This window comes from Passer domesticus, chromosome 6, assembly GCF_036417665.1.
Source record: "Passer domesticus isolate bPasDom1 chromosome 6, bPasDom1.hap1, whole genome shotgun sequence".
NCBI classification, from domain to species: domain Eukaryota; kingdom Metazoa; phylum Chordata; class Aves; order Passeriformes; family Passeridae; genus Passer; species Passer domesticus.
The window spans coordinates 46,169,674-46,194,023 of NC_087479.1; the positions used below are offsets into that span (position 1 = coordinate 46,169,674).

At 38.3% G+C, this 24,350-nt stretch overlaps 1 protein-coding gene across 2 annotated transcripts; it reads right to left on the bottom strand.

The window, feature by feature from the left end:
* On the bottom strand, nt 1-23,959 carry TOLLIP (toll interacting protein). 2 transcript variants are annotated; one of them, XM_064425186.1, is made up of 7 exons: nt 23,707-23,959; nt 16,997-17,146; nt 14,862-15,044; nt 13,656-13,808; nt 12,638-12,728; nt 9,044-9,064; nt 1-3,462 (listed from the first exon to the last, which is right to left on the bottom strand). In XM_064425186.1, the coding sequence occupies exons 1-7, from the start codon at nt 23,737-23,739 to the stop codon at nt 3,248-3,250; spliced, it is 846 nt and encodes a 281-aa protein (XP_064281256.1). In that variant the 5' UTR covers nt 23,740-23,959; the 3' UTR covers nt 1-3,247. The 2 variants fall into 2 exon arrangements, with proteins under 2 accessions (XP_064281256.1, XP_064281257.1); XM_064425187.1 differs by lacking the exon at nt 9,044-9,064.
* Nucleotides 23,960-24,350: the final 391 nt, after the last annotated feature.

Sequence of the window (24,350 nt, forward strand, 5' to 3'; positions counted from 1 at the left end):
TTTCATTCAGATGGTACATTTATTAAATTAGAATGAAAAAGTTAATGTACTTTAGAGTGCAAGAAACATATTTGGACACTGGACCTCAGTACAGAGAAACAATGTCTTCAGAATAATTACAGCAACACAACATCCTCTGTAGGGTATTACATATCAACCAAACAGGCAATAACGTTTATAAGGGGGGAATAAACCCATTCAGTACCATCAGCAGATGCAAAGAGCAGTAGAGAAGTTGCAAGGATCTAGCTAGACAAAAAATGTTCCTACCTTTAGCAAGTTGAGGCTCTTGGCAGGACTCAAACTATACTGAGAGCACTAACTTTTAGCAGATGCCTGTCTTACACAGCTGGCTTTAGCTCCAAGCTGCTGAAGCTGTTGAGCAGAGGAGCAGCATCAAACACAGTATTACCCCATTAGCATTTTCTCAAAAGCTACAATCATGACTGACGATTTGTTTGTTTTAAATAAAAAACCAGACTTTCAGTTCCAATACCTTAATTTTACAGACCCTAAAGTAAACACTTCCTGTCTTTTTTCATCTCTCTCCAGTTCAAACCTAACAACAAACAGCTCAACTGGAAGGATATGTATGCTGAAAAGCTGAGTAGGTGATCACTTTGTTCTTTTTAACAAGAGAAAGTAGCACATATTGATGTAAGAGTTTAATCTCTAATGCTTAATTAAATAAAGACAAAAAAATCCACAGAACAATATTTAAGTATAGTGTACGATAATGAAATCCATCTACTGGCCATACTGCTCCTACATATCCTATTTTCAACTCATATTTGTACCCTGTTTTGAATAACATTTGCCTATGAAAAGAAATACACACTAAAAATATATCTAAGAACAGGAATCTCCCTCAGAGTGCCAGAGTCAGTTTATGAATAAACCTGGCTAGCTTAACTTTTGCACTTACCCTCCTGGCAGTTAGGACTGAAAGGTGGTTTTGTTCTGCACTTGAAATGGAGCTGTAATAGGATGCAGTACAATTTACCAGCCATTAAGTTGAACCATGACCACTTGCTTTTATGAAAAGCTGTGTATGAATCCCACCATTTTAATATAAAAATTTAAATTATGTACATTTTCCCTGAATTGTTCCGTCCCTAGCAATTCATGCTACCTATGTAAAAGTTAGAGCACAGGACTCTTCCTGGAGGTATCTAAGCATTAAATCCTCACCAACATTCATCCTTTTGGGTCATGATGTCACAAAACACTCTGCTTTTATAAAGACCAAATGCCTCTACACCTGACCAATCACAAAATTTACCATGACTGTAGGGAAGGGGCAAAACTAGTTTATTGAAGAATACCCATTTAACTTTAGAAAACAAAAGTATGGCAATTCTACAACTACAGCACACAGAACTATAGCCTTGAATTTCATTATTCAAAATCCAACTGGAGGATGTTCAAAGACACTTATGCTTTTAATGGGAAATTTAAGATGTTAAGGTATTCATAACATAACTTAAAACTGTACATTATGAAAAGACGACTTTAAAAGGTCAGAAACTGAGATGACTTTTGGTGTTGTATTTTAAGTTTCAGTATTACTTTTAATTATTAAAAAAATAAATATTCATGTTCTACTGCCAGTGCTACCTAAAGACTACTTGAATGTAGGTTGGGGGGGATAAAATCAGTTTTCCATCAGATAATAAAGAAAATATTTTAAACATAGTACATAAAGTTTGGTGAAGAAGACAATATGGGTCATCATTCCCTATTTCAAAGCTGGCTTTAATGTTCTCATGAATCACTCAAGAGCCTAGATTTCAAGCATACATTCATTTCAACTTTGAAAATATAAAGGTCTATGGCTATTGTAGAAAGTATTTGAAATCAAACATTAAAGAGACAAACAGCAACATTGCACATCACTGGAAAAATAAATTGGTGCAGACTATTTAAAGTGCATTACTTTACAAGAACAGACACCACAGAAATTTATCCGACAGGTGTAACTGGTGCATAACTGTATGATTCTGCAGCTCCAAAATCAACTCTTACTTGAAAAAATTACTCTAACAATAAATACAAACACCTCCTCTGAGGATCAGACTGTAACTCAGATATGTTAAATTGTCTCTCACACAGAATTTTATTTCCATCTGCATCAAATAATAATAAACTGACTACAGCAGCTGTAGTCTAAAAAGTCACTGAGCAATTCATAATACCATTCTAAGACCCTGAAGCTACTTTTCATGCTTATTTCTCATTACAGGAAAAATACAATCATTTTCCCACTAATGCAAAGCAATAACTTTGCTGGAACATAGGTATAAATAATGAAGCTTTATAACCAGATAATAAATTCCTCCTTTTTTTAATGTTAGACAACATCTCAAATAATTTTTTACGGCTTCAGTCATTTTCCAGGTATAAGTATCTGTACTTCTGCACTTAACCTTTGAAATAGCCATGTGAATGCAGAAGTAATAGTTAGAGTGCAATTAACTGTAGGAGTACATTAGGGCTTAGTCCTGTTCTCTGCTACAGCAATACATACTGTAAAAGTTAAAAGTTACCTCCTAAGATTTTACAGATACATAACAATACTATGTGGGAGGACAAAGCCCCAAATGCACACCAGGTAATATATTGCTTTAGTGCCCAATGAGTAGATTGAATAAGATGCCCATTACAAATACCAACAGTACAACCTAAGAAATTTAGCTTATTAAATTAAAAATCTTCCATCTAAAATGTGTGAATATATCAGTAATAACTAAACACCACAGGATAAGAAAGGGTCTCTCCTTTAATTTTTGGGAAAAAATAGGCTGCTTGCTGAAACCTAAATACTTTTAACAAATCAGTTGTATTTAACAGCAAACCTTCCACAGAAAGTTTTTTTTTTTTTCCAATCTAACAAACACTAGTAAATCTTGTACTGCATAGAGTTACTTTGTAAGAGCAAGTTTATGAAAAGGGGGAGAGAAAGAAACAAAGCAGCATTATTCCCAATCCCATCAGAATATAGCCACACAGGGCACAGCTGATAGTAAAGATGCTTCACTGCTCTATGGTAGGACATAAGCTAAACTGAGTACGTACAGACTGAGAAAGAAAGAGAAGATCCAACTGTCCAAGGAGAAAAGGGGTACAATCTGTCACACACGATGCACTAACAGAAAGCTGTTGGGAAATTCTTCCTCTAGCTAAATCCCTGGCTTGGCAAGTAAAAATAAGTGGCATCGAGGACAGGGACTATACAGGAAGTGGGCATCTATGATTCTTCAGCCATCTGAAGTAAGGAGTTGATAGCTGCATCCTTGTTCCCCCTCTGAGCTTCTAGCACTGAGCGGATTACTTCCCTGTCCATGTTGGGAAACATGTCCTGGATAGCTTTCAGGTCCTCTTCATTACACAGGTGCTGAGGGTTGACCGCAGGAGGTGGAATTGCCACTGGGACCATGCCTGGATTACAGACTGCAGGCATCCCTACAGGTTAAAAACAGAAGAAAGAAAGCCACAAAACATACATGAGTAGGGGGAAAAAATAATTTACAAACCCACAACAAAAAACCCCAGTGATTTTGAAGACAAAAGCAGCTCATGACTTGTCCCCAGCCCACCAACTTCAGCATTTATTTATTTTAACATGCACTCCAGAGAAGGAAGAAGATTGCAGAGGTTATACCTACACTGTTGCAACTGGAAAATATTATTCTGGAACAGGCTCTCACCCCAAGGTTATATTCCAGAAGTTATAAACTACACCATGGCAACAGGTACTGTTCAAAATTAGGTACAACTTGCATTAAACAAGTTCACACATAATTCACTAATCAGACACTAAGCTCATCGCAGAAAGGTGTGGTTGGTTTTTCCCACCTCATATTTTAGTTCCCAGTGTATTTATGTTGTGATGAAAAAATAGTTTTACATCAGCAATATACACAGCTGATATTTAGAAAGACAATGAATGTAACCTTCAGCGTATTCAAAGGAAAGCAAAGAAGACTGGACCACACAAATAAGGCTTAAGTTCCATCCAGCCTTCAAAGTCGCTACGTGGCAAAAGAGCAACACCTCTAGGGGCACACACTGCTTTGTTCATCTCTTTTCCAAAGGACAAAATTCATCTGACCTGTCATTTTTCATTAACTTCTTGTACATCCATGTAAAATAAAGCACTGGCAGTTTACAGTTTCAGAAAATGAGTATTCCTATTCCTGTTAAAAGAAATTAGTAGACAAAATCCCTTTTTCATCACATAAGAGCATCTATCACTATGACCATTGCTGAAAACTCTACCTTTTGTTTAGTATAAAACTGAAAACAGATAATAGTAGATATCTACATTTTTTTGTTATCACTTCTGAAAATTGTGTATTTCACTTGTTCTCTATGTAGTTTCAGATCCTTGATTATCTTAGTCTCACTCCTTTATGTGCTAGCTTCTGCAGTTTCCTGTAGAATTTCTAAGGTAGGGCAAGGAGAAGTACCTGCAGCTAGACAGAACAAAGTTCTAGTATTGGTTCTCTATTTGCTTTCAAGCATTTTATGCTCTGTTTCAAAGACTATTCACCTGATACTTTTGTAAAGTAGCCTACAATAATTCGAAGACCTTCCTGTACTGTAAGGACCAAACTGAGAAATTGTCACCAAAGAAGTATTAGTTAAGATTACTTAAGATTAGTTAAGATTATCCTTTGCACATACTTTAACACCAGATTTAATAAATGATTTTATTTCCCTTTTATTACAATCAGATCCTTCTGCAACCTGTGGCAGTCAGAGAGGCTTAGAAAACTGCTAAGAGTTCTTGTATGACAAATTGCCTTAGTCTACTCACTTAATTTTTTAAGAAATCTGATGCACCTCACCAAAGAGGTGCATCAGATTCAACTCCTTTCATTAGATGAATAATCATCTATTTTTATTTGTTCATCAACTTTTTAAAATGGATATTAAACCACAAGATTACCTTTATTGTATCAGAATATCATATGATAGAAAGAATACTCAGAAAATAGCACTTTACAAATGCAGCTGAGAAGGTGATATACACAGACCACACTGTTCTTTCTTATACACTCAAATTCCTGTGAATTTTAACATACAGGCTTTTCCTACACAACCATGTTACTTCCTCCTAAAGTTTACCTAGTTACCTGTTTGCTTCAAAGCAGCTCATTCTAGTCTTCCTGGGTTTTAATCATTCTACACAAGAGAGAAAATGGCTACTTCAAAAATGTTTTTAACTGAAACCTTACTTTGCTATCCTCCAGTCCTCAGAAAGCAAAGCTTCCTTCACCTGTTATGATCTCACATTCCAACTAGGTTTTCCTGAGCTGCCTTACATACTTATATCTTTATCATTATTTAAATACATACATGATTCTAGGTTTTCTGCTTCTTTAAAATAAATAATTTCTGTTTCTTTTACGCATTTGATCTTCAAAAGCCTTGTTACTCAATCTCATAACCAGTTTAGATTTAACATATAATTTAAGACTTTCACATTCCCATATATGGGAGATCTACCAATTTTTGTCAGAAACATACTTTACTGCTTTACTTCTCACTTTTTAAGATTCTCTGAGTGTTGGTTTTGGGTTTTTTTAATTTGGTGCACATTTTCTTTGAACATCTAACTTCCTTTATAGTTTTTAGTTCATCTGTTTGCTTACTATATATGACCTTAATTACATCTCTGTAAGTTAAACAATGGATGAACTATTTGCATCATCACCATCATACATCTTGAGAACCAGCTTTCGTATATTACCCAGGAGTAGATCAGAAGCTGCTTCTCTTCTACTGAATTCTGACTAGCTGCTCAAAACTCGTAACAACAAAGCGTATGTATAACTAAGATAATTTTCAAGAGTGCCTCTTTGCAGCCTCATCTCTCTTAACATGACTGAAGTACCTATGTGATTGAAAATACTGCAATTATATTATACTACTTCTACTCAGACCTAACATCCTAAAACAAAAAAGAGCAGTTTCAATACTTACCTTGTCTCTTCAAGATTTCCTTCACTCTAACTATTTAGTCAGAAATGTCTATACTCACTTTAATGCATAAAAATGTTTTAGCATCCCAGTGACTTGTTTCTTCTGTCAGCATAAAAATGCTATATTATAACTTACACTCAAGGTTGGATGAGCTAAACCTCAACTCTGGCTGACCAGGTACTCAATGAATATAGTTTGACTGCAAGCACTGCACCCAGGATTTCATCTGATATACTCTTATCTATTTCTTTCCTCAACTTGGACTCCTGTCCTATCTGAAGGGATTAATTACTGATTAGTAAACACCTCCCTATTTATCTATATGTTCCAATTTTGATTTTAAAATTCCTCTTTTAATAATTCTAAATTTTATTAGAAGAAAAAAAAAAAGGAACCTAGAAGCTTTAAGTCTAACACACAGGCTGCATCTACTCAAAAAGGTTTATACTGAGTTATAATGTCATAAAGTTTTTACCTGCACACAGGAACCATATTTCTGCCCAGCCATCTGCATCACACCTCTACCACAGGAATCTGTCACCTTTTCTGCACACCCTAAACCCTGGCTCCACAGCTTTTTATGGCCATTGAACCATGGTCCCTGGAATTCTGTCTGGCACTATGTGTTTCAACACAGCCCATCAGACATCCTGGAGGCAAACCATTGTGCAGTCCTCACAAGCACTGCAAATACACTCAATCACACAGCATCATTTTGCACTGCCTCTTCTAGAGCTTCAACAAACCTCAACTCATTCCTCATGCTGTCTACAATGTGGGCACTTAAAAGGGACATAAGAAGATGTGTGGCCTCAAAAAAATAAAGTCGCAAAGCACCTGAAAGAATTGAGCAATAGAAGTTATGTTTTACTTCTAACAAACTTCCCAAGACTTTACTAAGTCATCAACACCCTAACATTAACCAATATTCAGCCTAAACAGTGTATGAACTATCAATACAGGAGGTCAGTTTAAAGTATTAAGTAAAATTAAACATTAGGCTCTTTTCTCGAGTCCCACAGCATCCTACAGCTTACCAATACTCTTTCAGTATCTTATCAGTGCCAAAATAAAATCAAGACTAGAAGAGAGTTTTTCTTGCTGCTTTCATAAAAAATAGGTAATTATGAAGTCAGACATATGGACAGGCAGTACTCAAAAAGCATTTCCAATATAAATAATCAATTTAAGACACAAGAAATTTCTTGTCCATATTGGTTCTCACCAATAATTTTCAAAACCCATTTTCTCAGCCCTTATAATTTTAGCTTATGCTGTCTACAACTAGACTGCACACAAATGGAGTTAATATCACAGATTTTTAATAAATACCACCATGATAAATGCTTACTATTAATGAAATTCAATATTCAAGCTATACAAATACCAATTTAAGAGTACTTTGGGTTTTTCCGCACTCAGGCTAAAAGCATCCATAATCTCTGATTTACAAAACAGAAAGTAAAACTTAAGCATAAATTTAAAGAATTATGCACTGAAATTTAGCAAATAGATACATATATGCAGTCATTAGAGAAAGTTATAATAAGCTTCCAAATTATCAATGTTCAATAAAAAGCTGCTTTAAGCTAAAAAAACTTCGTATCACTGACAGGTGAAAACTGGAACTAAACAATGTAAGAATCCACTACCAGTGGAATTGTGAACTCCTGTGTTACTCTCAGATATTAGGTACATGTTATAAATCAGAAGAATGGAGCATTTTTCCAATTCAGTGAAATGGCAATGGCAAACATGCTGGCATAAGCAGTGACATTCCAATACATGAAACAATAGCAAGTCAGTTGCTACAAGCAGCAATGAAAGCATCAAAGCAGAATTAACAGGGTAAGCTTTTTCCAGCTGCACACAAGGCATTACACACTTGTAATTTTATTTTCTTTTTCAGTCAAGTGCCCTATATTTAATTTCTTAACTCATTAACATTCTGTCCCATCCACAGACTCTTTCAGAGTAAACTCAGGAACCTTCTCAGCATGAATTCTTTCATTTAAATGAAGAAATTGGTAATTCTTTTCTAAAAAACAAAATAGGTCTTAATGATATTTGCTCTAGGAAAAATCTCACTACTAAAATATGCATACCATCTCACTTTTTAAAATGTTGCTTCTTTGCAAACTACTGGAAAAATTAAGTGTATGAAACAGCAGAAAAATGCTAAAGTTTCACTGTTCTGAATAAACCAAATATATTGTGACAACCACAACAGTTTTTATCTACAGCATCTTTCTGAAATTCAGGGCATCAAGAAATTATATCATATCTCACAAGAAGTAATTCTAAAATTTTCTGAATGTATTTGATTGAAGACCAATGCTTTTATCAGAGATAGCGGTGTCACAGCAACTTTGCACAATTCAAAATCAGAAGTGTCACAGTAAAGGAAGTCTAAAATGAAGGAAAATTGATTTCCTGTAACATGATTTGCCTTTAGAGTTCTAGTCAGGTACTTAACTTGACATGGATGTAAAACAGAAATGCACGAAAAATATGCACTGATGAAAAAAGTATCACTTCTTAAAAGGAAAGCTTATTTAAAGATTCATTAATGAAATTAAGACTAAGAAAATTAGCGGTTGTCTTCTCAGTGTCATTGCAAAACTCAGTTTTTTGCTTTCAAGTTTACCAAAAGTCATGATATTACTGCTTCTCCATGGATGTCGCAGTAGGCCAAACAACTGCAAGAATTATGTTTCTCTTCTAGAAAACCAATACTATCACCTAGTATAGCTCACTGACATACAACAGCTTCAGAAGACTATCGTAACATCACATTATATCCATCAACATTGTCAGCAGCAATCAGTTTAACCATTATAGCTCAAAGATGAGCAGATGCCTTTAAAGACTTTCCAACAGGTTACAGAGGCTTTAAGAATTTGCAGAAGAGGCATTAAATTGTTCTACTTGTGACAACCAAGTGGCAATACCTTGTTGTGCAGTCTGCTGTAACAAATAAAGCTGTTTAGGTGGGTTCATGCAAAGACTCTTGAGTCAATGAGGATGGGAGTGAGAAAAGAGCTTGGAAACTTACCCAGAGCAAAGTACTCAAGCCCTAAAGACAGGTGAAAATGAAGGGACAAGGGGAAAGGAATAAGACATGGGAAAGAAATATTAATCTATTTTTAAAAGGATATTAATTATTTACCTTCCAAAGGTGAAAATTGGATAAAATGAGGCAGTTGGGTAAAACCTAAGCTACCTAACACTAAAAAACTAATGCTATTAGGTTCCAGTCTCGCAGCTAATTTGTTTCAGCACCCTGTAAAAGTTCCCTAAATGTGTTGTTTATGCAGAAGTAACAATCAGGGGAAATGTTACCAAAATTAGTAAGCCACCAGGTGTTTGCAGCAAGGATTATATTTTACAGACCACAAAGGACAACATACATCCATAGTTTTCTGAACAAATACCAGTAACATCACAAGCTAACCTATGATCAGCTTGCTTATTGAACTAACACTTTTAGCTCGCTGTCTCTGGTACTTTGCACTAAAAGAAGACACTGCAAGTACCAGTATGTCAAAATAATCAACAGTTTAAATTAAGTAATCTTTAGAAAAAGAAACAGGAAGAGGTGGTAGATAAACTCAACTTCTATAACAACAACAGGGTTCACAAGTTCTAATTTTTGCATACCCAACCCATAGATACACCACTTCTGGCAGCTATAGCTTCTAAGCAACAGCTGTTGTCAGAAGTTTTCAATTTAAAAAATTTTGCAATTAATTACTATGGTGCAAGAATATACCATGGCCACTTCTATTCTTAACAGAGCTCTACCTACCACCAGATGAGGAAATGAGCATTACTTGTGGTCATCTGCTTACCACAGTGACTACCTGCTTGTTTCTACTGTTTACCTCAGCTTGTATGAGAGTGTAAAAGTAATTAGCTGCTTCAGCATTTATCAGGAGGCTAGTTAATTAGAAAGTTGTGTTCAAACTTCTGATACAGAAAAAGTCTTCTGATACAGAAAAACAGCTTGGCCTTTGTGATACACCTAAATTTGACTTAATCATCTCTCTTTAAAGCAGTTATTTTGGACAGTTAACAAGTAACTGTTAAAACTGTCTGGATAAGCATTTTAGTCCACCCACTCCATTTCCATCATAAATAAGGCTTTGATTCTGACAGTCTGCTACAGCAGAATCCCCTTCATCTCAAATATAATAAACTATTCAATGATGCTCTTCAACTCTTTAGAAGGAAAAGCACAACTTGTTTATTGACTACATTAATTTAGCTGCTCAGGTAAAAAACCTGAACTACAAATACGCAAAGCAGGAACATACTGATGTCCATTACCCTTCCTGAAGCAGTCTCAAAAGGAAGAGAGCAAACACTGTACAGTGTTACAAAGGAAATGTGCAAACAGAATGGACCCAGAAGACACAAACAGTTCAGTTGCCCAAGGAAGGCCAGCATCTTCCATGCACCTTTCTGAAAGAGTTTACAGAATTCAGAAGGAGCATCTAGTTCAATACACAGAAAGTATTTCAAAAAACTCCAAGATGTCTTCTAAGATGCACTATTGTTTCCTTTTAAAATTTGAAATTACTTTTATTAAGCCATTAAATGTATGAAACAGCAAAAGTATTATGCAGCCAAGTCACTTTCCAACTCCAAACCTAAACATCCATCTAATTATTATGAGTGGGTCATTGATTAGTGTGTAAGTCAAAGCTTTAGAACTCACAGTGCTTTGGCAAATTTTGATGGTGTCCACAGAAATTCTAGAACAGCAAACACAAAGCACAGTAACATTTAAAGAGAGTAAAAAGTACCAAATGCATGTCAGAGGTGGCTTGTAAAAAGTCTGGCATTTATGAAGTCAAGGAAAATACACTCAAGCTTTCCCAGAACAAAAGAGGAGTTCAAATTCAGGGGTGGAACTTGCAATGCTTTAAAAATACAAGTCACAGATGCAGGAAGAATTTTGAATACAGAATAGTATTATAGCAGCAATTAAAACAAACATGCTGGATCTTGGTAGAAGGACAATGCTCCACCATATAGACCCCAAATTCTTAGCTGCTAAAAGGTAAGACATTACTATCACTTGCAAATTATTAGTTATTTCTTCACTTGTCAAAAAAGAAAATATTCTCAAGATAAATAATTTACAGAACATCATGATTTGAATGTCCAGTATTCAAATAGCAAGTTTGAAGGTATTCAGTAAGTTTTATCTGTTCAGTTCTACATCTAATTTCAATTATACAGGAAACTAGTCTCTGCTGCATTTCTTCTGTTTATACTCTGGCACAGAAATTTTGCAATATGAATATTCGTATTTTGATCTATTCAAGAAATTTGCTAGCACTTTCTATCAGATCTTTTAACTCTAAACAAGATGACTGTGTTTGAAGTTCACTACAGAAGGTCTGGTTTACACAAGAGAACCACACTTCGGAACGTGCACTCCAGTTCAAAGCACTTCACCGACAAGACTTAAAATCTGACAATTAAGTTACAGAGATAAAAAACACCTAAAATGAAGCAAACTGCATGTTTTCATCAGGGAATAAAGCATGCAGCCCAACTTTTCCCTATTTTGCTCTAACTTAACTCTGTAAAAGTCAAACAGGAGGTATTCCTAAACATACCCAGTCTTCTGTTGATGAGGTTTGTTTTTACAGTGAATGGAATTTTAAATTCAATCATCTGCTAGTCTTACAGAAGAAAAATAAAATGTATGTATCTGCTGTGTCATCCCTTAGCACTTTAATTATGTCCTACACACATCATCATTAATTCATAAACTTGCAAGCAAAGAAGTTAAAAATATGTGAATTTATCTCTTATTTTCCCTGAAAAGTACACATACTACTGAATAGATAGCCATAGAATAAAGTGGGGGTTTTAAGAGCTGTAAGTGACACACAAACTCAACTGAACTGATCAGTTCCCTAAGCAGGACAAATTCAAACTTATTTACATACTTTATACTTTTCATCTTTGACAGAAAAATTACAAAACATAAGTTAACACATCTTTTTCTACAACTCCAATATTCTCACTGAATCAACCAAAAGCACTGACAGTACCTGCTGTAGTTATGTAAATACATCAAAAAGAGCTATCTCAGAGCTCCCTAACATTTTTCATTCACTGAGCTGTGAATACTTCACATACTGTGTAGTGAGTTCCCTTCCAAGAAAGCATCTTCAAAGACCACAGAAAAATTAATCCTGTTGTGGGCTACAGAAGCTGCAGCTCCAACAGCACAATTCATCTGAGGTACTTTCTCAAGTGCAAACAGCTTCAGACATGGATTGCCACCATTTAAGTAAGCACAACTTAAAGTGCAGCCTGCTAGACAACTATTCGGAGACCGGATCGAAGTATAAAATAAATACTCAAAAAGAGAAGCCTTCATAACTTGACAGACATTTTAATCCATTGAATCAAACTCATGCAGCTCTATTAAACAGGATACAAGACTGAAGGCAGACCTGTACTTAATTTGTTCCCTCTTCTCATAAAAACATATAATGGGGAAAGTGGTTAAAGAAAAATCATTTATAGCTTCCTTGACATTCTGAAAAAAACAGGAGTAATTTGGTATTTATTTCTGCAAACCTTCATCTGGAAGGTTCACAGTCTTCAAGTAGAGAAAACATACCTGTTATAGGCACATATCCAACTCCTTGCTGATAGACAGTGGGCATCAGGACCACTGGCTGGGGCTGCATCATCATGGCAGCTGGCAAAGACTTGACAGAAAAAGCACAGATTAGAACAACTCAGGAAGTAGCCAAAAAAATGCCAGCAATTAAAAGTGTTTGCAAACAAATCATCACATTGCAAATCCACATTCAACAGTACAATATGACTATGCTGAGTGCAAATCTATATTAAGCAAATCTCTGGCAAACTAACTGAACTACCATCTTTCAAATGGCAATTAATTTGCCCACGAATCAATAAACGCACATCATGTCAAACTCACCTTTCACAAGAGTGATGAAATGTTGTTATCAAAATGCATTATTTTAAAATACAGGTTCAATCAGCTTTCATGCCTTAGTCTTGTGAAATGCATATACAACATATTCATCATAAATATTAGACAAAATCTGATTTTTATTCTTATTTATTTTTAAAAGCAGTACACTGCTCCTTGAAGCAAATTTTAGTTTAAATAAATTATTTTTTAGGCAAAACAGTCCGTTAAACAAAATATCACATTAACTCCATTCCCTTTTACTACCACAATAACTCCAGTTATATTTCAGTTCAGTTTTATCCTTGAAAATATTTAATATTATGAACAGCACTTTAACAGGGAGGTAGTTTTCAGGGTTAATTATACTCTTTTCTCCCCAGGATAATGAAACAACTGTTCATATCTGGGGCAGAATGTGAATTTCAAAGAGCAGGGAATATCTGTTCCTAGCTGTGCACTGAACAGCAGCTTGGAACTTCTGATGACAAGATAAATACCCATTTGCCACCTCACCACAAAGTATTTACTGTCTTTACGAATATTTTGGACTGCTATTCCCAGAGTTAGGTATAATTATTTTAAATGACAACACACACAAACACCAGTATGGTACAACAGATCTACTTCACTCTAAAATATCTCCGTCCCACTACTTAAGAAGCTTCTCTCCCTTCACACCCCAAACTTGGCTTACCGTGTATGACATAACCAGATTAATCATTCCTTCCTTGTCATCACCTTGCCTTCCACTCAAGCTATACCATTCATCCTCCACATTTCCTTGCTTCAGGGACTCAGGAATTGTAATGTGTGTCCAAGCAATGCGGTCATCCATTGAAAAGGCTCTCTGAAATATAATTTGAAAAATATTACCAAATTAATTGTCCTGCAAGAAACCCCAAACTTAAAATTATCCTTGACTAACACTTCCGTTTTATGCTATTAACCTTGTTAATTTTATTCCCTTTGATATTACTGAAGTGTCAATAAATATTTTGGCCATCTCCTTTTCAACAAGGCTGAAGGATACTTTAAGTGGGATTATTGACTGATTGCAGATATTTAATAGCAAGAAACTGAAGACCTGAAGCAGAACACTCTAGAAATACAGCATCCTAATATCGTCATAGCTGGTGTGAATCTTAAGACATCACATCAGAGGCCATTACATGAACATCTTCTGTTTACTATGATAGCCTGTGAACTCCAGCAGACAGAAGTACTGATCTGCCTCCCTGTAGCAGCAACGCAACAGACACTTGAACTAATCAGCCAAGCCCTCAAAGCAGCATCCAAAAGCCTCGCCTGTGTAATGACCACAGCTGCTGCACTGTCATGCTTTACTACACACAATGAGAGAGGCAGCAAAAAAACAGGCAAACCATGACTTTAGCCTTAGATGTAGCCTCTTAAGTCTTAGTTTCTCCTAATAAATAGCAGTGACTACCATACTCTGTAGCTGATAGTTTTATTCTCAGGAATTCCAAGCTTGGGAAAGCTTTCAAGCTCTTCCTAGGTTACAATAACACCAAAGAATTTTCAAGTAAAACAGCATTGTACAACAGGCTATTTTTAATAGGGACAGTGAAGGACACAAAGCTGCAGGGCATTCTGGTAGCCAAGAGGAGCTTAAATAGCACTCAAACATGTTTTACTTCTCTTCCTTTGCAGGCAAGCATGCTAATGCCCCTTTATCAGCTACCAAAGAAAAGTAACAATTCTGATACTCTTGGGGAAGAGCAAAGCCTTGTGAATTGCTGCTTTTGGAATTCTGAAAAATATTTATTATCTCCCAGAGAAAAAGTCTGTGCTAATTCATTCCTTTTTTGCAAGGTTTCACACAAACCTCAGTCCAAACTGGAGATGGGGAGGGGTAGAAAAATTATATAGCAGTTCTGACCTCATCAAATATCTCCAGATAAAAGGAGTCCACACCCGGGGGGACAGTGCATTGAATAACTTTGTTCCAGCGGGGGTTCTTGGCTCCGTTATGTGCCGTTGGAGTTTCATACACAGCGTATCCCAGCCGTATTCGGCAGTACGGATCCATGCGCGTCATGCCGTAATTCTTTGCCAGTTTGGCCTGAAAAGAAAAGAAACCCAGGAAGTGTATAATACTGGCATTAACTTGAGAAGTTAAATATTATTAGTTCATAGTAAGAACCAAATATTGAACAAAGGACTAGATTAAATTCTGTGACAGACAGAAAAGAGTTAAAAAAATAAAAACAGCATTCAGATGAAAACATAAACCAGTAACACCATTAAGTGTCTGGGAGACCTTGAAAAAGGAACATCTTTTTAGCCTATTTGTTGTAGAAAATGCACATCTTCACTGTAGCTAAAATAAATTACTTCATACCAAACCACAAAATACATGATTACAAGTAACAAGTTCAATTTTTCCCTGGGTATCTCATCTCCAACATACAATCGCAAATGCAATGTCATAGGTAGCCTGTCCTCTTTCACTTAAGTTCTTTTAAAGGACGAATTACAGAAATCCAGTACCTTCAAGAATATCACAAAATTGAAAAGCACAACCTGCAAAAGCAGTTCAATTGAGGTAAACTAGTCACAGTAGATCATACATTTCAAAGTGATTACACACTTCTTTTGGCATGTACACTTAACAGTAGTTAATTCAGTGGACAAGTTAAGGCCTAACATCACTATAAAAACAGATGCTGTATAGAATCAGAAGAGATCCAACATTCTTTTGCTGTAACATCAGAAGACTAGAACAAAACAAGGTGATGACAGCCCTGAACACAACACTGAGTACTGCTGCACAGCTGTGCTCAAGCAGAAGTTAGGCTTTTTGCACGTGCTGTTTCTTTGACCTATACTAAACAGCCCATGGTTCTTTTTATAGTAAGACAAGTGACAAAACATGGTGCCCCAGGGCATCTCCCACCTAGAAGTTATTTACAGAACTTGCAAGAGTTGAGGCTGTGCACTGTGTAACATTCATCACAAAGGCTGCACTTCAAGCTTGGAAAGCCCTTTTCTCCTTCAGGAAACATGCAGGTTCATCAATTCATACATTAGAGCTGGTGAGAAAGGTCTCAAACTGTTTATTGTAAATGTGGACTTAAAAATAAAAGAAGAAACTAAGCACTATCTATACTCCTGATTTGTGGGATTAGACAGTTTATCAAACTTTCATCAAAAACAAGGCAATAATCAGCTGTGCTTAAGACAAACTCACCACCACCCCTAAATATCTGCAAGGAAAAAAAACCCAGCAAATTACCCCCCGAGAAATGTTTTCTGATCTTCTGTCAGTTTATTAGTAACAGAACTAAGGCATGATGTTTGATATACTTTATCAACACATTTAAATACAGTATGCTTCAACCAGATTTTCATCTTCTATAGATTAACTGTATCATGGCAAGCCCTGTATCCAGAATGCGACATGTCTCAATATGCAGCCATGATTCCATAGCATTCCTGCATAAATTCCTAGACAAATAGAGAAGAGTATCTCTTGTCTGTTGTACTGCCATTCAGAAGGACCTTGATAGGCTAAGAAAAGTGTACAGACAGGAATCTCAAAGTTCAAAAAAGGAAAAACAATGAATATGACAATAAGACTTTGGACCAACTAGCTGGAGAACAGTTTTGAGGAGAAGGATGTGGAACAATACATAAGGGAACTGTAATTCCCTATAATATCCTCAAAATTACTAATGTCTTCCAATATTAAGTACAGGAACTACAGGAAGCTTCTGAACAGAAGTTTTCAGAGAAACCAGTTCACTGCAAAAACCCTCATGAGTTTATTTGATTATGTGCTATAAGAGCAAGGTTTACAGGAAATTGCTGCATCAGGCAGTGATGAAACATGAAACTGGACAAAATGCTGATGTACAGAAAAATGAAGCACCAAAACCTTTAAGAATTACTACCCATTTACATGTAACTTAGTAACTCAAATTCCAACACAAAATTTTTTTGTGTCCACCAATTAAAAAAATTGCATTAATTATTTAAAATGACTTAATTGTACAAGGATGGCATAATTTATACCTGTACTACAGTAATACTGAGTCTTCCTACTGTACCCATTGCTCCTCCATACTGTAGCTGCTGAGCTGCCTGGGCATCCAGCTGGATTTGCTGCTGCTGCTGGGTTGGGGTAATGCGAAGAAAATCTTGAGGAAGCTCACCAACAAATACCTTTAAAAAGAAAGAGGATAAAAAAGAAGACTTTAAAATTTTATTATAGGAAAGAGATGAATATAAGTCAAAGTGTAACAAATTAAGGAGAATTTAGTCTTGTTTTGACAGCATGAACAAAGAACTAATTAAATGACAAAACTGCCAACTCATGTAGCAAATGTTCTCCTTTTCAGAAACAATAATTTCCAACATAAGCCTCTTAAAAAAAAAGTAGGACAGAGAGCAAATGCTGCTCTGCAACTAAACATTTAAGTAGTCCATACAAAAGTCACAACCACTGAGTTCTACAACACATTCATATATGATATCTGATGGCATCCAGTTCTTTCAATTATTCATCACCCACGTTGTGTCCAATTGTTCCTATTCCAAGACACAGCACAGTGCTTTCATCTGAAAGGTCACTTCCACAGTCACCTTTAAGACAGACTGTAAAATAGGATTTCCTATGGCCCAAATCCTGCAATGTAATAAAGATGTCCTAATGCTTTTCTAGTGTTAAACACAGCCAGCCTGCAACTAACCTTGGTGACAAAACTGCACCCCATTCAAAACAACAATGTGGGAGTTAAAAATCTACTCTATCATGACAATGAGTCAGGACAAAAAGTAGTAGTAGGGAACTTCTGTTACATGAGTCAATATGAATCAGCACTCCCCACGGATTTTCTGTTACCTTTACAGTATAAAGGAAAGTTTCTACCCATCATTTGTCAATTCAACAACTCTGGTTGTTTCTAGGTTTTAAACACTCAGTGAACATTATGAATTCAAATACATGTAGAGAGATTTTAATTTTAAAATAACAAAGGGTGTAATAAAATTTTAAAAGGGAAAAAAGTGTCATAGAAAATTTCTAATTAAGCTGTATTCATTTCTGCTGTCTATAGAATGGATGACATATTTAATACAGAACTGTCTACCTGATGAAGACAAAAGACAACACAATTTCTCATGTTGCAATCCTTAACAAGATTACTCAATCATGCATCTGGCAGATGCATGCCTACAGAACATAATTTAAGAAGCAAACAGGCCTTGAGGACATAGCTTTTCAAGACTGCACAGCATTTGCATGTCAACATTGCATCTTGGAGACAGAAATTGCAGCTCTTGCCAAATCACACGTATGACTATTTCGTATGATTATGTGAGAGCCTCAGGATCCTGGCAACAGTAGGTGACACATGCCAGAAAGGAAGTCCAGCTGAAAAGTTCACGAGGAAGCACTGAATGCCTGCTGCTAGGCTATTGGGAAGCAGAGTAAAAAGGAATCAGTTTTCCTTACAAGCATCTTAAAATTTTATAATTAAAAACCTAGAAGTGGAAAGAAAAAACAGGCTAGAAGTTAATACTAAAGGAAAGTTTATTTAAGTTTGGCTGGCAATGAGACATGGTATTTTAACAGCCTTCTCACTGGAATACATATCACTTTAAAATAAAACAATCTATTTAGGCAAGATCTGAAATGGCCCCAGAATTAGCAAGGAAATGGAATTTACAACACAGTAGGTCCCCCTCCAGCCCTGGTCCTTAGGAAGTTTCCAATCTGTTATTATCAGCACCCCAAGGAATAGACATCACAAATATTTCTTAGTGAGAAATGATGGCTGCATCCCTGAAATTCCATTTCCATATTATGCAAGCTCCTTCTGTCAAACTCCCAGAAAACAGGATAGCCTCTTTTGTCTCCATCTTCACCTGGATATTGGAAAGCTGAAGTCATTCACAACACAAGTCTAATAATAGCTTTTACTTTTGAAATTCTATTTCATAAAAGTTAACCAATATCTGTTCTAAAATAAAATAAACAAACTGGTCTCTGTACTGAAGTCCAAAGGGGAAAAAGTCCATGAAGGAGACCAAAGTTTTCTTACAGCAGCTAGGTTATTCAGTTACCTCACACAAAGCCACACTCTTATCCTAGAACTGCAGAGCTGACATACATAGAAACTAAAACTATCTAGTGTTAACTAAGTTAGCTAAAGATCTGAGTGGTAAACCCCTCCAAAAGGGAAGAGTGGAGAAGAGGAGATGCACACACTCGTATATTCAGTTCTGACTAAGATTTGGTTCACAGATGCTCACTGAAGGAAATACATTACTCATATTACACTAATTATCAGCTGATACCATATTGATGGAGACAAATCAGTACCATGCAATCTTCTTATCTGTAAAGAAAACAGGTCAATTTACATCTTCCTCAAAGCATTTAAAAGCAGGTACATAATTGCTGCCTCCCAACCTGAATTCAAAGTTACGTAACCATAATTCAGTCACAGTTTTTATTTTAAAAGCAAGGAAAACATACATGATAAGTTTGTGTCACTGATCCTACTCCACAACTAGTCTGAAACAAAAGCACTTCCCTCTAATGGCACTTCAGAAAGAATGTGAAATGCAAGCGTGTTCTGTCACTAGCTGCAGAACAAAAAATTATTTCCATTTAGCAACAGGACAGGGATGGAACTACAATTCAGAAGACAAATTAAAAATAAGCCTGCCTTATAATCACTTTCTAATAAACTTTACTGACAGCATTGCATCTTAAAAACATGGATTATCTAGAAACAGAATAACAATGCCCCTCCCACCTGCTACAATCACCTAAGAGGTAGTTTAATGGCTCTTCACAGTAGAATGCTGCAGGTATAAAAACTGCACCTCATGGTGTGATATTCTACAGCTATTTGACGTAACTGAGGATGGGGCTGTCTCAGTCTCACCTTACTGCTTCTTATGCAACAAGAAATGGTGCCAGAGAGTTGTAAAATGGGTCAGTGTAAAAGCCTGATCAAATAAACAAGGGTTGGAGGTGAAGGGAATGGGAGCTAAGTTGTCAGAAACTTCAACTCATGGATTGTGCAAGTACTGGCACCTGTGTAAGGGAAAGGGACACAGAGCCAAACACAATCACAAATGCCTCATATTACAGAAACATTTCCCCAGACACAATACACTCAGAGAACCATAATTAACGTTTCCACACTAGCAATTACCATGGAAGTCTAACATGAAATGTCTTCAACACATCAAAGAGCTTTAAACCCAACTATTCAAAAATTTCTGACCACTCTCCTTTAAATGATTTTACTGTTTTTAAGAAAGAAAAAGCGAATTACAGAATTTTGAACTATTATTCTATGCTTTGCACACTGAAGAAAAAATTGGTATGAGAAAGGAAGCATCCAGACGTCCTGAAAGAGCTGATATTTGTTCAAGGCTGCTCTTTAACATCTTTGAAAGGCCGTGGAGATTAGAGGAACTCCTCTATATCAGGAGAAAGACAAATCTCATACCCAGCATTCCAAAGGGCAAGAAGGATTACCTGAGGAAGCACAGGCAGGTCAGCTTCACCTCAGTCACTGAGAAATTCATGGAGCAAGTGTTTCTGGAAGACATTCCTTGACACATGAAGGGAAACAAGCCAAACATGGGTTAGGAAAAGCCTTGGTAAAGCTGATGAGCCATCTGCCTTCTCCAAAACAAGAATATATGACTAAGGAAAGCACAGAAGGTATCAAAGCAGGATCATTACAATCTGAATGGGTGGACTACTGGATGGATGAAAAGCTGACTGAAGTACTGAGCTCAGAAGCTGAAGTTCAGTGGTTAATGACACTGGAGGTTGGTTAAAACTGAAGCAGTTCAGAGGTCTGTACAGAAACTAACTTATGTGTCTAATATTTTTCCTCAGCAACAAAACATGAAGACAAAGGGCATCCTTATCAGTTTTGAGGATGACACTATATTTTGGGAGAAATGACTGGTATACTTGAGGACAGGACCAACTAGAGAGATGAAGAATTCACTGATAGGAATTGCATGTGATTCAACAAGGGCAAAGACCTGTACTTTGACCAGAAAAATCCGTGGCACCGGTACAGATGGGAGAACAACTGTCAGGACTGCCTGTACCTCTACAGTGCAAAACCTGGATGAGCAGAGGACACTTGCAGCAATGAATCATAACAGAAAACTGCACTGGATCAACAAGAACGCAGCCAGCGAGCTGAAGAAACAATTGCTGGACCACACCTGGAACACTGTGACCTTTAGGGCCCACAGTACATGAAAAACTATGAACTTCAGGGAGACCAGCAGAGATCCACCAAGAAGGCCCATAAAAAGGGCTGGAGCACTTGTGAGGCCAGGCTGAGGATTTGTTTAGAACAGAAGAAAGTTAGAATGCACCTTGTAGCAGCTTTCTAGTATCTGCAAAGAGGTCATTGAGAAAACAGACCCAGGTTGTCTTCTGAGATGCAACACAAAGAGAAAGGAGACCTCAATTACACTGAAATGGGGCAGATTTCACCTGGAAAAAAAGAAGGGGGTAAAAAATACCTGCAAAGTATGGCCGGAACTATGGTATACAAGCATGAGTTAAAAATAAAAGACAGAATGAGAGTCCATATGACGTCTGTGTCTATGCCTGGAGAAGTGAAGGCTCCACTGGGGAGATCACAGAGCACCTTCCAGTCCCTGAAGGAGCCTACAAGAAAGCTGGAAAGGGACTTTTGACAAGAGCCTGTCAAAGTTTTGAAGTCTCAAGAAAAAAACTCATCAGAGTCACTGTTCATCAAGAGTAGAGACCATCAGGGAAATTAGGAGCAGAAGTCTGTGCAGCCCCATGTTGGTACTTAATCTAATCTGGAAGGACCTGATGTATTTGCCAGAATGGTGGATAATCATGGAGAACAACCATGAAGAATAATTTTGGATATGACTGGCTAGATAAGGAATCACAAATATAAAGTTTTGGTGGCTCAGTCTTAATCTAAAGTGTGGTCAAACTGTTTATTAATACTCCTACTTGTAAAAGATATCACTTAGCAGTCCTTACATATTCAGCTATAGTTTAGATTAAAAAAGCTGTTTTGCTCATACAAGATTACAAAAGTGAAAATATGCTAATTCCATAACATCCTGTAAAGGGTCAGAAATATCTATATTCTAGCAGAGTATTTGAAGTAACAGACAGGATGAATTCTGTCTCATCTAAAAAACGAAACAGCAATAAGAAATTTTAATTATACACCAAGTAACCAGTGTCACAAATTAGAAAGTGCTGGAATAAGACTGGCAACACCCCACTTTAGTTTCTTACCCACATGAAACAACCTTGAATATTTTTTCGCTTGTTCAAACAGAAAGACTGAACTGTTCTCTCCAGCAGTAAAGAAAAAAGTGGTTCCCAATCCTTTAGCACCATTTAGTGGCTATTCATTTGTAATGCAGTCGTATATAGAAACTAGTAGAATTTTATCTTCCTCTCTGAAAAGAATCAAGAAAGGCTGGAATGTACCGTATCAACACCCCCAGCCGTGAATGCCTGCTTAGTATTGCATAATTTATTCATTCATTTGAAAACATTCAAATCTCTAAAGTGGGTAAGGAAGAAAAGCATGTACAACAATGTCAGCAACACATTAAAAAAAAAATCCAAAACTTGAAGCCCAGAAGGCCAAAGCTGCATGAGATAAATTAGCACGTGCCTTTTGCCAGGCTTCAGTCAAGTTGAGGAAACAGAAGATTCCCAATGGATTATACAGGATTACCTGGGAAATTCTAGAACAAGACATCTAGAAGAGTAACATTCAAGAAGGACCCGGCAGTTATGATAAATAAACCAAATAAGGCACTCTAAAGAATTAGATTGATGACCCTATCATATTACTGTCATAAGAGAAGTGACAGCAGTGCAGTTTTTCAAGATTAGCAGTAATTCACCTCACTGCTCTTTCTACAAGGCTGCTTTTTTTTTAAGTAGCAGTTTCTACAAAATAAAATGCAGCAGTGTAAAGTTACTGCTTTTCAGAAACCCCTCATTTCACCATAAGCAGTATCATACTGTCAGTGACCACCAGATCCTTTCACACAGGAACAACAGCACATCTGTCGAAAAGCTGATGCTGTAACACCTCATATGCAGAACATCCCGCTGTGAGGTATGACTATCCCTGGGCGAAACCAGACACTAACATATTCCCAATAAACTGTCAGCACCACCTCCCAGAAGGCTGGTAAATTGGTTTTACGACGGCTCAGCTCCCGTCCAACACGCACGCCTCCATCCCGCGCTGGATGCGCCGCTCCAGCTTTCAGGCGGCAGCTCCAGGGACAGCGGCCCGACCGTGCCCCGCCGAGCAGCGAGCCGCGTCTGCCTCCAAGGGAAAAAAGCCCTTTAGCTCCGGCTCAGTGTAAGCATCTCCCTCCTTGGAAAGGCCTTCGGACAAAGAACGGGCAGCAGAGCCGCCGCAAGGACTGCGCGCAGTTAGGAGGGACTTTCCCCTCCCCTCTCCCAAAGCCTCTTCGCTTGCGGGGAACCGGGAGACAAGGCAGACTTCCCTCCCCCGCATCCCAGCAGCCTGCAGGAGATGAGAGGGCTTTTCCTCTGCCCCCTCGGGCGCGGCCGGAGCTGGGGCAGGGTGAGACGCGGAGCCCCCCCAGGCCGGCCGGGCCCACCGGGGTCTCCAAGCCGGGCCTCGCCCGCCCAGCGCGTCGAGCGGTAACAGCACATACCCCCGAGCGGGCGCCGCTCCCGCAGCACTCACCGGGCCCCGCTGGGTGGTGACGGTGGTCGCCATGGCGCCTGGCCGGGGCCGCGGCCGAGACCCTTCCTCCTCCTCCTCCTCCTCCTCCCGCCCCGCCAGGCCGCCGACGCCGCTGCCGAGCGCCGGCCCCGCTCCCGCCGCCCGTCACTCAGCGCGAGCGCCGCGTCACCTGACGCGCCCGGCCCCGCCTCCGGGGCAGCGCCGCGGCGCCCCCTTGCGCATGCGCCGCCGCGCGCAGCGGGAGGGGCGGGGAGCCGTGCTGCGCGTGCGCTGTCCCGCGCTGCGGCCGCCGCAGCGGAGCGCGGCGCTGCGGGGGCGCCGCGGCCGGTAGGGGGCGCGGCGGCGCTGCGGCGGGGCGGGCGCGGCGCCTCAGGCCGCCTCAGGCCGCCATCTTGTGCCAGCGGCGCCGCTCCCGCACGGCCGGGGCGCCCCGCCGGCAGTGCCGGTGCGCGGGGCCGCGGGCAGCTCCTCACCCCCACTGCCAGCCGGGGGAACCGTGTGGGACAGGGAACGACTCACTGCCTGGCCCGGCCTGGCCCCAGTGGCTTCCCAGAGCTTGCTTGTTCCCTTTCCGGGAGAACAAAAGCAGCTTTAATATTCATCCAAGTGCTGCTTCGGGAGATAAAATCTGATTATTTCAAAGC